The sequence below is a fragment of the Actinia tenebrosa genome, unplaced genomic scaffold (assembly GCF_029948245.1).
Source record: "Actinia tenebrosa isolate PJP-AT-01 unplaced genomic scaffold, QUT_ActTen_1.0 PGA_scaffold4__44_contigs__length_22323623, whole genome shotgun sequence".
Lineage (NCBI taxonomy): Eukaryota > Metazoa > Cnidaria > Anthozoa > Actiniaria > Actiniidae > Actinia > Actinia tenebrosa.
In genome coordinates this window covers 2,382,000-2,399,392 of record NW_028292581.1, presented here as the reverse complement: position 1 = coordinate 2,399,392, position 17,393 = coordinate 2,382,000, and the positions used below count along the sequence as shown (strand labels likewise).

General features: G+C 38.0%; 1 protein-coding gene and 1 non-coding gene across 2 annotated transcripts; both read left to right on the top strand.

The window, feature by feature from the left end:
- Nucleotides 1–3,586: 3,586 nt before the first annotated feature.
- LOC116306787 (U4 spliceosomal RNA) lies at nucleotides 3,587–3,724 on the top strand. The gene has a single exon (XR_004198318.1). It is a non-coding gene; the product is annotated as a U4 spliceosomal RNA (small nuclear RNA).
- Nucleotides 3,725–6,052: 2,328 nt separating this feature from the next.
- Nucleotides 6,053–10,182, top strand: LOC116306786 (uncharacterized). Its single transcript, XM_031716881.2, has one exon. The coding sequence runs from the start codon at nucleotides 6,873–6,875 to the stop codon at nucleotides 8,997–8,999; it is 2,127 nt and encodes a 708-aa protein (XP_031572741.1). The 5' UTR covers nucleotides 6,053–6,872; the 3' UTR covers nucleotides 9,000–10,182.
- The last annotated feature ends 7,211 nt before the right edge of the window (nucleotides 10,183–17,393 follow it).

Sequence of the window (17,393 nt, the reverse complement as noted above, 5' to 3'; positions counted from 1 at the left end):
ATTTTATCATGGTCTGCACTTTTACTCCGCAGCACATGTAAGATTTATGAAGTAACTTTTATTAACTGTATAAATTCCTGTAACGTACATTGCTTCTCCTAACACTTCTCTTGTGTTCTGCCAATCCGGCCCGCGTGCTGTATAACTGTTTATAAAATAATTGGAATACTACGCGCGCTATGATTGGTCTAAAACCATGTTTGATGAGAGTATCAAAACACGCTATCGTCATTTTAGCGCGCGCGAGTATTGCAACTGTCAGATTTTAATCTATCGCGCGCGCTCATTGGTCAGTTTGAATAAGACGGCATGTAGAGAGAATTTACTTAAATTTTGCTTTTTTCGATCTTTTAGCGAGTTTGTTATTTTATCATGAAACAAATCAAAAACAGTTTTCGGTGTTTGATACTCTGATCAAAACACTTGGGATGTTGGGAGAACACTCGAGAAGCTGGAAATTACGCGTCGTGGTTTCCAACTCTCCTCTCGTGTTCTCCCAACATCCCGCGTGTTTTAATCAGAGTATCAAACACGGAAAACTGTTTTTGATCTGTTAAACACAACTGACTCGTACGCGTTGTCTATTCAATGTATCATTAACAGGAAGACTTTATTAAAGGTTTATTTTTCGTTTCCAGTTAATCACAATTGATTTGCATTAGTAGACTAAATGAACGAAGTATTAAATCAGAAACGTGAACTGTAGTATGTGAATCAATCCTTTTTCTCAAGACAGAACTCGACCAAGTATTAAATTTTATTATTCTCTCTTTTTTTTCTCTCTGAGCTATCTAATATTTAGCGGAAAATCGTTCCCGTGAGTTCAACGCGATGATTTGCATTTGTAGAATCACTTCTCTAGATCTTTCCAAAATTCGTACATATTGAATCAATGTCTTTATTATTCTGTTAAGAGCTTTAGACTAGCTCTAGACTGCCGGGTATCGGGTGTTTGAAAAACCGCATACGCAATAGTCAATTGAAACCTCTGACTGCCGGGACTGGGCGGGAATTTAACGCGGCGAAACCGGGGATTGAACACGCATTCATTAGCGTGAATGCTCAGGAATATGAATAAGCTTAACGCCTATTTCTACAGTTTGACAAGATTTTAACAGCAGCAACTTCAACAATTTGGACAGTAAATCTTTCTCCGCGGACCGGATTCACTAAGTGAATGTTAAATTCCTCGCCCTGTCCTAGGCGTTGGCGTTTCAATTGACATGGTATAATGCTATGACTTTCCAGAAATGTTATTATGATTATTGGTTTTAAAACGATGTTGTTTCTAGAACTTCCCCAAAAATTGCTGCTTGAATTCAGGAATAGCGGTAGATCGCTCACTTGTTAATATCGTTTCAAAACAGGAACAGTTCGATCAAAGATGTTAAGGAAGTGTGTGGGTTTACTAAGGAAGTTCAAGTTTACCCTATCAATTATTATAGCCAATCTAACTGACTTCCCGTGGAAGTTAATGAACGGTTATCGGCTCGAATCATGCAAATAGTGTAGTGTTTTATTTGCACAGTAAAAGTTACGGGTAATTAACATTGTAACCGGTATAGTTGCCATAGATAGATACATGAATCTTGCCAATGGTTACACCCAGGTTCGCGTTTTTAAAAATCTCGAGTTCGTTTTCAGAACCCTAAAAAAATTTCCCTATAATATTTTTTTGTTCCATTACATAGGATTTCAACTTATTTCCATTAACTTATCGTTCATATTTCAAATGAAGGATTTTTATTTTAATATGAGTCTTAGCGGCGCGTGACCTGTTTTCGAGTAGCTGACTAAAAGTGATAAGACATATCCAAGGTGCACCTGAACGGTCTGTGCAAGTTTCATATCTTTTTAGATTTATGTATAAATTAGACACAATATTCAGTCATCCTCGCAACTAGCGTGATAAATGTTATATCGTACAGGAGAAAATACTAATTTAGTCAAGAAAGGCAAAACATTCATCCAACTAACATGTTATTCTCTCTTTCTTTACAAGACCAAACCCTCGTAGCTCGGGCTGGCAATGTTTTATCAGCCTTCTCCTAAAGAACCTGGATAAAGAATAAAAACGCTGGATATATTACTACTATGATAATGCATTTTCTGAGGTAAGAAACCAACTGATTGTCTCCATACTAAGCAAGATAGATCAAAGCGCATACTTCCAATTATGTACTAAGTTGTAGTGAATTATAATATAATACAGATCTTCAGCACGACGTTCTTGCAAGGCAGCGCACTGCAAACTTCAAACTACAGTTCGACGTCAAACTTTCAACATATGCTGAATGTTTCTCCGTGTTTACGGGCGTGTCTAGCAGCTAGCGGTTAGCAGTAAAAATGATGCTAAAGGTCTCTAAATGTATGTACTCTTGACGTGAATCTTTATTCTATTTCGTAATCATTAATTTTTATACAAGATTCAATTTAAACTAACTTCGCTAACCCAGTTCAGGTTCTATAATAATAAAGCATGCGCATGCGCACCAGAGTCACCCTACTTTTATGCAAACGAATGATATGCGAGTGCTCGAACGTTGTCCACAGCCCAAAGCATTAGCAATTAACTTCTTCTAAAAGCAATGGTATTATCTTTCAGTATGACCGGATTTTGTAATTAATGGATAAATGCCAAAAATGCTTCTTCAAAGTCTAATCTTTGGATTCTAGAGATTTCGTCATTGAATTCCAAGAAAAATAAGCCCTTTGTATATTATTCATCGCTGTGAAATGCGGCTTATTTTTTCAACAAGGCTTTGATATTTCACCTTTCTGTGCGTCAAATACAATGGATAACGAAGGGGAGAGGGGGAGGGAGGGGCTTTTCCGATTTCATCTCTTCTCTGTTTCATAACCCTATTCGTTTATCGTCTATTTTTGAGTTCTGTTTGCTTCTTCTCTCGTTCTATAAAATAAATTGAAATGTTCCGATTTGTCGATGGTGCTCAGTGAATGAGTTATAAACGAAATAGCCTCGTCTTTGATTTACGAAGTTCTGTTATATGACCATCGAATCTAGAGGCCTTGATCATGAAGGACTGTGAACTGTGTTTTATAGTCGTATCGCTCTTCATAAAGCGGTAACAATTTAAAACGCTCTGATTTTATTTAAGTCATGCTATTTTGACAATGGTTGGTCAGCGCGGAGAAGAAAAAGAAATACGATTTATATCGATACCCGGAAGGCAACCTCTGGGCTGATCGAATTCAACGCACGGTTGAACTTAACTTACAGATCGAAATCGAATTGCGGAAATGATTTAGCGTCAGTTATATAGACTTTGCGAACGGGAGATAAGCTGCAGTCGAACCTAGAGAATACCACTTGAATCAAGGGAGAGACCTAACAAACGCCTATGCGCATGTCAAATGTCCAGGAATCGAACCTCAGAGGTGTGGCGAGATTACTATACCAATGCACCAGCCTTGATTCCCAAAAGGATTCGCTAAGTTAAGTTGATTTCGCGAAGGGAGGAAAACTGGATAACCTAGAAAAAGCTTTTGGCGTGTTTTGCTAATCCATCCCACACGTAGTGATGTGTTGCTTACAATGACTTGACCTTGTAGAAAAATTATTGTTATCTTTGCGCAGTGGCATTACCGTAGCCAGTGAGGTCTATCCGAGGCGCGGTTATTGCTGATTGAAAACTTTTCCCAATATCCCGCAAGACGACTTGAAATACAGTCGGCTTTGCAATTTTTGGAGGCCTGAATAAGGCCACAAATTTCAAACAAGAAAAATCAAATACTATCCAATCTTTTTTTTTTAAGTTCCGTATCAATAAGTATCTAATATCTCGTGCACATTTTCACTTACCAAAACATGTTTAGAAAAAACAATAATCTAAGGATAGTTGTATATACTATGCGGCGAATTGTAGTTTACGAAATAAGGGAGAGACACCTAGCACCGGTGTAATACTCGCACATGCCGCTCTCACCCCACTTCATGATCTCCATTATATATTTTCATGTCAAATTTCAGACCGAATACAGTTTTTTGAGCCCAAATCGTATGATAGCGATGTAAAAGCAGTGATCGATGTTGCGATAGGGTTTCAAGCAATAAAACCAGAGCTTATTCCATTCTTCTGCATTAAAGTCCATCCTTTCGAAACATAGACCCCCTATACAATATATTTTCCTAGTATTTCTTTCAAAATCCTTCTGGATTTTAGATTAGTAAGCCCGGCTAGCTTTTTTTGAAAATCTATCTTGAGATGCTAATCTGATGGCCACTAGTTATTCGGTCTTGCGTCACTATAAGCTAAGTACTCTGTGCAATAATCACGGCCATTTTTCTGGGCGATACTAAGACTTTATCATAAATGAAGCTTATAAGAATTTATCTTAAAGCAAAGCTGTTATTGACGTAAACAACTTGAATATATTTAAGCAAAGGATCAGGGTTTTGCCTAAAAGTTCTAATTTACTTTAATTTTTTTATTGTGTGTTTTTTTTAACTTATTTGCGCTCCTTGTAAAACACATTAGTCTACTGACAGAATTCGTATGATGTGTTTCTAGCAGGTTACTTTATATATGTCCACTGACTGAAAGAGCTCTCTTTAACTTCTTATATATAATTCATTTTTGTAGTAAATGTCTCAATGTTTTGATAGATCTGATAGAGACTTGACGCCATTGAATGGAGCTCTGGCTTGCACTCACGGGTGGAATATTATGCATCATTCTATCCATTGTTTTCACATCTTCCATGCATTTCTCACTAACTCTATTATTTTTATTTAGAAAGCAGCCCTCTATGATTAAATGGCTGTTTTAGTACGTGTTATGCCTTAATCTCTCAATAAACAATGATTAGGAATTAAGAAAAAAAGACACTTAGGATCCCTTAAAGTAAAATCATAACCACCTGCTTAGCTATTCTTTTAATTTTTCTTTCTCGTCGTTATGCAACCAGTGTAGTTGGAAATCATGCCGCTAGACTCAGAGGAGCTATTTACTTGATTTAGACTCACTACTGATCCCTTTTAAGATAGTTCATCTGTCTTGTTTGTCACAAAGTAGTTTGAATTTCTGCTTTGCCGACACCAGATAAATTTTTACTCCAAAATTTGAACCAAAAAACCGTGTTTGTCAGTCGGCCTTGGGCAAATACAAAACTTGATCTCAGATATTTTATTTTAAAACACCAATATAATTTTAGCATTTCGTGAGAACTTAATAGCTGTTCGTTAAATATTACTATCGTGAAAATTTGAAAACATGACCCATAACGTAAAGTGAGCGCTAAACTCATTTTGAAGAATAATTAAGCTAAAAAGCTTTGGTTAAAAAAAATAAACAAGTTTTGGGCGTTTTTGGTGTGCGTGACTGTGTCTACAGTGTGTACAAGTCGTTTTTAGTTACAGTTAAAAATCGTTATATCGAGAGGAAAATGAGTGATTTAGAAGTGAGTTTAGTTACATATTATACCAGTGTATGCATCTTTAAATTAGGTTACAACGCCGGCTTTTAAACGTGGCTACGTTTGCGCTGCTGAGCGTGCCGCATCTCGACGCATCGCTCCGCTACGTTCCTGGTTCCCTCGTTCCATTATCATGTGAGTAGAGAGCTATATCTTGGAAATAAACAGACATTTATTATCATTCTATCCTGCCCTTCGAGAAGTTTTTTCTTGGTTTTTCCCCGGTGTTTTCCCGCTCCATTGACTGGTTTGCCGCCATGATGGTTTTTTTTAACGACAAGATTTATCGATAGTCTTCAGTTGCCTATATCAACCAACATGTTTTTTTGTTTTAACCTTTTTTAATATTACAAGTGATTTATTTATTTATTTCAATTGAAAAACTCTTCTTGAACAGTTTAGTCAAGTAGATGTACCATCAATAAATATAGAAAAATAGCCAAAAAAACAACAACAAAAAAACATCCATGATGTTTGTCTCTAATTTTGATAATAACTAATAACATTTATTTTATTTTTAATGATATCCTCAAGTCGTACTTCATCTACTTTGCACAGACCACGTTAAAGTTCACTTTATTTGTATTTTCAGGGTACACTTGGAGCGCTTCCTCGTGGCTGTTTTCATACGGACGCTTAATCCGGCATTTAAAAACATGGTGTGAATGAGTTTTGACCATAACCAAAACTATACGCCCACTAAATGCATTAGTGATTGTCATTTAAATCATACTCCCAATGCGTATCTTAAGACCTCATTATTGTATTACCCTCTATCTCACAACAGCCATCAGAAATAGCTCAAAACATGTATATTTTTCTAGGTTTCAACACTGACAACACTGAATGACTTTGATTAAAGACCAAGAGGAAGGTATTTTTCTTTCCCACTATTGTGGGGTCACTAATCTCTCGGCCGAATATAACATTCGTGGCTTTGAGGTATTTTTAGACACAGAAGTTACAGATAACGTATTGGTTGCAGTCGTTCCTGATTATCCATTTTGATTCTGCAGCGAAAAAACAGATAGATCTCGATTTTTCATTTGTGATGGAATAACGCACGATACCAGACGCGGATTCCCTAATGACAGGCCCATAATCTTTGCCTAATGTTCCATGAAACTCAAGACCTGCAGGAAAAAAGTTGTTCGTGTTGCTATCAAGACGATTTGAACAAGAAGACCAGCCTTGAAGTCGATGTATTTTCTATTATCGAAATATATTAGATCTCAAAAAGAAGATTTATGATTGACGCATTTTGCCATCTCAATTGGGCTGAACAGCTGGTATAAATCCTACGATTTGCGCTCTCAAGCCAGTTTTGAACTGACCGGCTTACAAGAAAGGTCTCTCTAGCTTTCCGGCTAAAAGACTGAGCCTAAGCCCGACTCTCAAGAAGTCACAGTTGAACTAGTGCTCTGTAGGGGGTTAAGATGAATTCACTGTACAATGCAACAGCTAGAAACTGTACGAGCGTCGGGAATGGAACATCGTGTGGCGTAGGTAATTCCCTCTCACCGTGGTACTACAGTTCATTTAACGTTACCTTAGTAGTGCTTTACTCTCTGATCATCTTTGCCGCTCTTATGGGCAACATCCTGGTTTGTCTAGCGGTTTGCATCAACTCGAATTTACGTCAAAACGTGTCCTCCTATTTCATTGTTTCCCTTGCGATTTCCGACATTGGGACGACATGTCTTTCAATGACGTTTGATCTCGAGCAATTCACAACGCATGGAAAATGGTACCACGGTGAAACGATGTGTGTGATTTGGACCACGGCTTATCTCATTACCGTTCCCTCATCCATTTGGAATCTATTTGTTTTGAGCATCGATCGTTATAAGACGCTTAAAAACCCTTGGAAAAGATACAAAGAATCTCATTCGATGACGACAAAAAGAGCTATCATTACAATTGCTATCTTATGGATCTACTGCTTTGCTTTCGCGCTCCTTCCCGTCATGGGCTGGAAGGCTTATCCCAGAAGCGTAAAAAACAACTACTGTTGGTTTAATATTTCATTGAATTTCAGTATCGTCGGCTCAGCATTCAATTTCTATCTGCCTATGTTTGCTATGTGCTATATCTATTATAAAGTCTACCAGATCGCTCGTGCGCACATCAAGTTCCCCTTAGCGTTGAAGACGCGTTATGATCAAGCAACTGGGTCAGGAAATGCATCTGGAGTCAGTACTGTCAATACCTTGGAAAGTCCAAGGAGAACGTCTGCCAAACAGTATCCGAATGTTGACCCAACGAACCAAGAAACGGCGACCCGAGAGGTGATGGGGTTGGAGAATGTGTCCTTTTACTTCGAGGAGAACCTGGCAAACAAGTCGTTGAGGCCGGAAAAGGAACCTACTGGAAAAGAAAACAAAAGCGCAAATGAAAAATTTGATGCGATTCGTGTTAACCCATTAGGAAAAGTGGATATCAACGATATCAACGTAGGTTTTAGCAACAAACCACGTATAACAAACCAATGCATCAATACTCGTACTGATGACTTAGTCTCTACAAAGAACAATGATGATCTCCGCAAGTATCGATATGGCTTGAAAAGGTGTGACAGTGTTGATAACGATATTCAACAACTTGACTCCGAAACGAAAACCCGCGCAGAAAACAGGAATGTTAAAGACCGAAGTGGCGATAATAAACCAGGATTCTCCTCAGACGAGTTAACGTCATCCTTATCCACTCGAGAAGCCGTAATGCGGGAGTCTGTTGAGAAAGATGAACGTGCAATAATTAAAAAGAGCTCTAAAGAAATCATTCCTCAGTCATCTACAGTATTACATCCAAGCAACTTGGATAGCGAGATGGAAAAGGTCAAAGCAGGGCTTACTGAGAGCAAGAAGGAAAACAAGGATCGCAGCAGTCAAGAAAACTTCACAGAAAAATCCCAGCTAAAAACATCGATATCTTTGAACAGTTTTAAAAGGTTTTATGATCCCAGTTCGCGGCTAGACAACAAGTGCATCAAGAGTAAACCTACCGTATCAAGCTCTACTTCTGATAACTCCTTGTGCAAACGAAAGACAAAATTACCTTTCGCAAAACCTTTGAATAAAAAAAGTGAAGCTATTAATGACGACGAGTCCTGTAGCCTCAGGAAATTCCACAAAAGGTCGATCGAAAACCAAGATGAGTTCATAGAAAGTCGTAGAGAATCAAGCTCAGAGAGCAAGGGTTGTCCCCCGCCCCCGGGCGAATTTAAAGGAACTTTCAAACGGCAAAGAGATTCACTGACGCACTCAAACCAGAGACGCCTAAAACACCTAACGAAAAATACGAAGGCTGCCCGCACTATCTCGATCATAGTCGGTACTTTTCTGATCTGCTGGATTCCGTTCACTACCATGAGTATCGCATTCAATATCTGTAGTGTGCCATGTTATACTCTTATTCCTTCAGAGGTTTTTTCGATTCTTCTCTGGTTGGGATACCTAAATTCTGCTTTAAACCCGGTACTATTCAGCTATCGTAACATGCAGTTTAGGAAATCGTACAGAAAAATTGCTAGCAAAGTGCTTCCGTGTCTGAAAAAACAGTGATGAATATCGGTCTGACAAACACTAGAAAAGAACTCGATTATTACAAAGAGATCATTTATTCAGCATTCAATTAATCATTGTAGTAAACTCTATTTCTAGCCTGCGCAGACGTCCTTAGAACCCTTAAGGAGAAATAACACGGAGCAATTTTCTCTGCAACCTGTCTCGCAACGGTGTTGCGACACAAGCTGCATGGAGCTTTGCACCGTGTAACCTACAGCGCAAATTAAAAAAAAAATGTTCCGAAAAGTTGCACCGTGTAAACAGTCATGCAACTTGTGTCGCAACAGCGTTGTGAGACAGGTTGCAGAGAAAATTGCTTCGTGTAATCGCGGCTTTAGGGTTGGTCACGAAATTGTGTGACGACGTGACGACCCTAATAACGTCTGTGTCGTCCGTCCTCCGATCAGAGAAAGGTATTAATTAATTGATTAATTAATAACAGGTTCGTGACGAAGGATTTGGGATGGGCCGTGCCCTGACTATGACGGTGCTGTGTACGAGCATTCTGATTGGATGAATATTAACCCCTTGCAATGTGATTGGTTCAATAGATGTCGTCCATTTCGTGCCCTGACAGTGACTATACCGTAAGCGCTTCCCAGCCATGTAAAATCTAGTCTAGCTAATTTTATAAAAGCCAGTTATAAATCTGGCGTTGTGGTTGGCTGAAGCAGGTGCCCAATGAGAGCACACAGCACGTACAAGATCTTTCGCAGTTGCGTCATTCCTATCAAAATAACGGTTTTAGTTATTTGTATTTTATAAAACTGAAAAAGCTGATATAAAACTGACTTCCGTTTTATGCTGTGTATAGAGTTAAAAAAAGCAATTGGGGGTTGGCAGAGCACTTCAAAAGTGTTGAGAAGCACTTTGCTACGCATCATGCTTCTCGTGTTTTCCTAATCCCTTTTTGACTTCAAAAATGGACACAGCACACGCGTTAGCTATTTCTTCAGTGTAAAACGAGTCATTCGACTCTTTGCAGATTACCATAATCTATATTCTAAGACTTTAAAACCTTTATCAACTTGTTAACACTTACATATATATATATATTAAGAGTTACCAGAAGTGATATACTTATGTAATCAATTTATATAGCCAACGAACAAGCTAGTTTTGACCATGGATCATCAGTATATGATCCACGTAATTAACGAATGAAAGCTTTTCAAAAACCGACTATGTACTGCTGTTTGTAATAGCCGCTATGTTTGGATGAATTTAACAAAACCACACCAACCATAAAAACTGACAAGAACAAATACAAAAACACGAAAGAATGGCATTATTATCTTCTGCTTAATCATCGAACATGGTGGTGGCCATGTCCTTTTCTTAGGAACTAAATCCGCCAGTCTGTAGAGGATTGATAATTTCAATATCAGTCATATGTGTAGCAAGTGCAGTCAGCAAGGAGGCCACAGCCCAACAATATACACTGTACATATAGTTAGGGGTATATTATCGATTACAATATTTAGAAAGAATTGAACTAAAAGACCACATTGGGGTAGGGTAGCTGCGCAAAAGAAGGTGGTCGCTTAATAGAGGTCAAAAGAAACAGGTGTGAAAATTAATCATATATTATATTAAGAGCGACTGGTCGTGAAACAGAGGTTGGTCGGTAATAAGGTGACCGCTTGAACCATATTTACTTAGTTAAGTATTAAGACTTGTAATGTATCATAGCTCAATAAACCTGTGTTTTTGGGAACTCCTAGATGAGTATGTAGAAATGCGCTCAGTGATTATAAGTTTAATACAAAGAAATAAAAAACCCTCCTCATCTTTGATTCAAAACAATTTATGTCAAATGAAGTACATACACTCAGGTTAACCCATGCATGGGTAATTCCATTGCATCAGGAGATATTAAAACCTGCATAAAGCGACTCTGCATTGAGTGGTCACCCTCTGTAAAGCATTCACTTGTACAAGTCCTGCACATTGCTTCCACGTTTGCATAGTAGACATTTATTAAACGCGGTCACCTCTATAAAGCAAATGCGCGGGCGATCATCATAAGCTATATGTTGGGCCACTTTTACTTGTCCTTATCTGTATCAAATGGCCACCCTTGTAAAACAATATCAGTCGAAGGGGTTCACTATCCTTAGAACTGTAATAAACGATAAACCTGCAATAAGCGGGCAATACGTCGTTCCCCTAATGTGACCGCTCAATACAGGTTTAACTTTTAATTTAAAAAATTGAAAAAATAATTTTACTCGTGAAACGGCGACTTTCGTTCGTGAAATTATCCCGCTGTTATACACAGCTAGCAGTGTAATAACCTCTATTCATTTGGTCCTCAATCCACTCAAGCTGCTCTCGATACTCTCGCGTCTAGTAGGCGACACTGTAAAGTGTATTGATGGGTTGCAAGCATTCCCAAGAGAGTTAAAAGACAAAAACATGGCGGCCATTGTGGTACCGTTAACAATGGATGCTGATGGGAAATCTTTTGTTAAATGGTACCAACATGGCCTCGATGACGTAGCGTGCAAACGAAGAATTATGGAATCAGCTGCTATTTTAAAAGGTTCTTCAGAATCGGTTTTTTACGACATTGATCGACCCTTACTTAGAGAGGGCCATTTTCGATAATGCGAATCCTCGGAAGTCGTTAAAGTCTATTTTTATGGAATGGACATTCCGTAGATACAAACTTGGCTATTCAGGATAAAATGATTCATTGAACTAAATTAAAATGAATTGAAATTCATCATAAAACGAGATTACTATGAATAATGTAAAATGATTTACCTATGTGCTTTTATGATACATTAGTTACAATATATATATATATATATATAGTTCAAGGGGGATCCAGCAATTCGTTAGTTCGAGGACGTGTCCCCGAATAATGAAGAAATGCATCTCAGAGACCATGATATCATGCATCGCTTTACTAGTAAAAAAGCCTAAGAATACTTACGGGGTTAGGGGGTGCCGGTGTCTGTAGTTTGCTCCAAATAACGAACTCTATTTAGTTACAACAACAACAACAACAACAATAGTTTATTTGCACTCAAGGAGGAAAGAATTTATACATGAAACATAAATTCAAAATTGCAAAAACACGAGCACAGCTACCTAAAATAGCTGAAAAGCTAATCGAGTTAGGCAGCTAGGAGGTCAGAAAATTGCAGAATACTATGTTTACCAAAAAGTAACAAGGATAAATAGCAAATTAAAAAAGCAGAAAAATACAAATTTCATACACAAAAAATACACAGAAAATATACGCACGCACATACACACAAGGAGACAGGTCAATCGTTGAGGCCCCCCCCCCCCCCCCCCGGGGGGTGGTACTCCCCTATATTTGCTATACGGGTATGTGCCGCCCTATAGGGTATGGTTTTTCGGCTTTTGGGTCTGGGGTAGGGTATCATTTTTTGACATTCTGTCTGGGATAGGGTATCATTTTAGTCTGTGATAGGGTTAACGATTTGGTCGTTTTTGTCTGGCGAATAGGCTACGCTTTCTGCCGATAAAAAACGATAAAAATGTTAGTAAATGTTGATTGCAATCGATTGTAAAACCGTATTTTCCGTCTTTTAGTCTGGGATAGGATGTACAATTCTTAGTTTTAGTCTGGGGTAGGGTATGTAAAATCACAATTTTAGGTCTGGGATAGGGTCAGGGTTTTGAGGTCCTGGCGGCACACCCCTACCCAAGTTGGGGTGGTAGTACCTCCCCCCCCCCTCCCCCCCGGGCGTTGAGGGTACAATACAATACAATACAATTTTATTTGGCACCTTATACTAATAGTACATGAGTGTTTGATTCCAAATATATTATAGGTATATATATATACTATGTATTAGGTAATTTTCTTAATTCATTTTCACGTATCAGCATACATTGATGAATGTATACTGATATGGCTCTTTGTAGAGACGCTGATTTTGAATTGATTAAGAACATAAAACGACTGTCAGCGCTCATATTGTTGAAATTAATGCTGGTGTTTTTTTCTATGAACTCTCTTAAGTCGTTTCTATGAGAGTCATATAGTGGACACCAAACTAGAAAGTGTTTTTCGTTTTCTACTCCCGACTTACACACTGGGCAAATCCTTTCATCGTAAATGAGATAAGGCCTCTTATACCTCCCCGTTTCTACTTCAAGCTTATGGTTACTAATTCTTAATTTTGTAAGCGCCACTCTGTGCTTAATATTGGTGACTTGACTTAAATATTCTTCAAAGTTATAATCCGTTTTGAACTGACGAAAGACTCTGAGTTTATTTTTATGTCTGTCGTCTTTTCTTTCATCATTGTGGAGATTACTCCATAAAATTTGCCTCTCAATGTCATATATTCTTTGGGTTATTATTTTTCCATATTCATACCATCTTGGAGAAAGTTCCTTTTGTTTCATCCAAATTATCCCCAATCCGAGTTGTTCTAAAGTAGTTTTAATTTTTATGCTCCAAAAAGCTTTTTTAGTTTCATTTTTAGTATCTTGGTAGACTTCGGCTGAAAGTTTTTTTGGGTGTAGTTCCGACTTTATAATTTTATGCCAGAATTTAAAGCTTCTACTGCATGCTTTGCATTTTAGCGGAAACCTTCCTAACTCAGCTCTGCATGCAAGGTTACTAGCATTCTTTGTCACCTTGAGGAGCATTTTGCAAAATTTCAAATGAACAAGTTCCATGGGCTCTTGGTCTTTGGTGCTTAATGTTTCGATACCCCATATCTCACTTGCGTATAGAAGTATTGGTGTAACAAGCGAGTCAAACAGTTTTATAGTTAATTTGATATTGGATGTGAAAAATTCACCCATTTGTTTTTTCATCTGAAATAGTGCCTTTAATGCAGCTTTTTTTAATTCTTGTTTTGCAAACGTAAAGTTTCCAAAGGTTGTAAAATTTAATCCTAAATATTTATATGATTTAACGTTTTCTAGTTTAGATTTGTTCAAATAGAATTGGAAGTTATTCATTGTCTTCCCTGTATTATTGAAAACCATCACTTTTGTCTTTGTTATATTAACTGTTAAGCCTGATTGTTCACAAAATGCCTCTAGCTTGTCGAGATATTTCTGAAGCCCTTTAGCAGATTTAGAGAACAGAACCAGGTCATCTGCATATAAAAGAGTACTAATCGGTTTGCCATTCAACATTACATCATTGTTGTTACACGAATTTAATGAGTCAGGCAGATCGTGAAGATATAAATTAAATAACGTAGGGCTCAGCATACAGCCTTGTTTAACACCCATATAACAGGAAAATGTCGGAGAAATGTGTCCATTTACTTTGATTGCTGATTGATCAGTGGAGTACATCGATTGTATCACTCTTAGAAAATTTCCATTTATACCAACATTTTCAAGTTTTGCCATTAATTTTTTCCTTGGGATGCAGTCAAACGCTTTTTGAAAATCTACAAAGCAGGAAAAAAGGAAATTATTTTTCTTCCGTGGCTTACTTTTAACATATTTATCGATTACGGATTTCAGAATAAAAATACTATCTGTTGTTCCGTGCTTTTTTCTAAACCCACCCTGTTCCTGTTTAATTATATTATTCGTAGTTAGGTAATCATAGAGCCGTTTGTTAAGTATTGCCGTAAAAACTTTGCCAATTGCAGAAAGGAGTGTTATTCCACGGTAATTTTCAGCTTTCGTTGGATCGTCCTTTTTATGCAATGGAACAATATATCCTAGATTCCATGAAGAGGGAAACTTTCCGTTGTCTAGGATTTTATTGAAAATTACCGTTAGGTGTCCTTTTAGTGCTTCCTTTCCCGTTATCAATAGCTCATTTGGAATATTATCAGGGCCGGGAGCTTTATGTTTCTTTAGGTTACTTAGAACTTCATATACTTCTTGATCTGTAATGGAAAAATCTAATTCCCCTTGACTTTGCGACTGTTCTAAGGTCTCCGTAGTATTTACTGCAGATGTCTGGGAGCTATTAAGCGTCTTGAAGTGATTAAATAAGTCCTTTTCGTTTGCTCGACAGGAGTTTGCATTTTTTGCTTTGCCTACATTAAAAAGTTGTTTCAAAGACTTCCAGGTGGATTTCGAATCTTTGAGGTCAAGGTTCATTAATTTTGAATTGAAATATTTGTTTTTCTTACGTCTACACATGCTTCGAAAGGACCTTTTATGGGTATGTAGATTCCTACGAAGTTGTTCATTATTTGGATTCCTACAAATTTGTTTTCCAAGAGATCGAAGATTTTTCTTTTCGTTTTCACATTCTGAATCAAACCACTTTTGTGAATCTGTATTTTCTTTAAATGCTTTAGTTTGTTTAGTTAGGGAACAAAGACCTGCTTCTGTTCCTATGCTTGTTAGGGTTTCAGTAAATGCCTTAACCATTGAGGGTATCTGAAAGCCCATGATGTAAAGCATTTTTACACTTCACATAGAAGTACTTCAACATACTCAGTAATACTTCAATACTTCAACATAATTCCGGCTTTCTTATTATGTTTATGTCTCAAAAAGTCTTTTTCTACAGATCTCCTTTATTCAGTTTTGACGCCTAAGGCTGGTTATAGTGCATGGACTAAAATCGTACTTTCTGGAATCAGTTCAAGAAGTTCGTGCATGCAGTACAGCACGTTTAGATCAGAGAGTCATAAATAATAGTTCATGTATCATCTACTGCGGACAATTTATCAATCGCTCTTCCTTTCCAGTCTCCATGTCTTTCCTTGTGTTTAGTCTTTTGTTTTGTCTATTTTCACGGTATTAATTTTTCATTTCCGCCCTCTACCACAAACACCTCTGTCGTGAGCTCTAGTAGTTGAATGAATTTCTTCCAGTTTTTCTCTTATAACTGGGTGTTTTTTTTTAAATCGGTTCTTATAAACCGTAAAAATACTCAACATTTTAGTATGGGGCTCATAAACGAGAAAGGCACATAAACTAGGAAATGCGTTTAGTTTTTTCTAACTTTCCTAGTTTGACGTTAAATGACCTATTAGACGCCCGGGGCGTCTATTACATTTTCATAACGAAAGGGGGGGGGGGGGGGGGGTTAATAGATAAGAGGCGTTTATTAGAGAGAGGCGTTTATTTTAATCTTTAAAAACAGTGAAAATAGCAACACAGAAATATGCTCAAAATGTAAGAACAGCAACGAGAAATGTTCAATAACAGATCACAGTCAACGAGTTCAATTGATTCAATGTCAACATCGGAATCGTCCTGGTCAATCAAGCATTCATTCTCTTCACTTGCTTCATCAATGTCTGAGTCCGTAATGTCACTAAAAGGGGCTGGGCGTTTGTGTTCGTCTAACACAGAAAGCTGCATCTTCAGTTGAGTTGCTCCAATCGTCAATTGTTCCTGGCTGGTATTATGCAAGGGCAAATCCACGAAAGATTGTGTACTTGACTAACCTTTGGAGGGGGGCGTCTATTAGATATGGGGCGTTTATTAGAGGGGGGCGTCTATTAGATACGAGGCGTTTATTAGAGAGGGGCGTTTAATAAATATATGAACGATTAGGGGGGCGTCTATTAGATACGGGGCGTTTATTAGAGAGGGGCGTTTAATAAATGCATGAACGATTAGGGGGGCGTCTATTAGATACGGGGCGTTTATTAGAGAGTGGACGTCTAATAGGTCATTTACGGTATGCGTATCCGACGAAACGAACTCGAATTACCAGAGGTGCTGCTATAGCTGTTGAGGCTTGGGCTCATAAAAAACCTCTTTGCATTGCGGGTAACCTTTTCCCATTTCAGACCCATGTGTCATTCTCTTGAGAAAAAGATTCGTTGTTTGAGTTGTATCCATATTTAGCTATCTCCTCATGCACAACCATATAAAACAAAGAATTGATAATCTAGGAGATGACACGTGGTCTGAAATTGAAAAATTATTATGCCCAAGGTAAAGAGGTCGTCTGTATAAGTTAGCCGTGCCAAGGGCGGATCCAAAGGGGGGCGGGGAAACAAATGGGAACTGAAGCCTCGGCCCTTCAGCAGAAAAAAAACTGCTTTTTTATTGTTTTCCGTTGTTGACGGAAGGAACATAATTAGCCCCCCCCCTTAAACTCAATTAGCCCCCCCCCCAAATTTTTTGGGTGGATCCGCCCTTGCGTGCTCTGTCTTTGATCAGCCCACATGTTGTTCGGGTCAGATAAAAGTCAGTGTTTTTATTTTGTCCTCTGTACGTTGTAATTGATACCTTTATTTTTTATATCTTTATAAATTAACCATGCAATGATAGTAACAGACAGGCTTATCCTCGAAGTCTTAAGTCAGTGTGACGCCCTGGTTTCAGAACATGTCTGTCATGAGTTTTGTTGTATATATTTGCCACAGATGATGCACAATTTGAATGAATAGAGGAGTTCAGTCTTCCATATTGGGATCAGGGGGGTACCTGCAATCTCTGCCCACATCCTGCATTTAC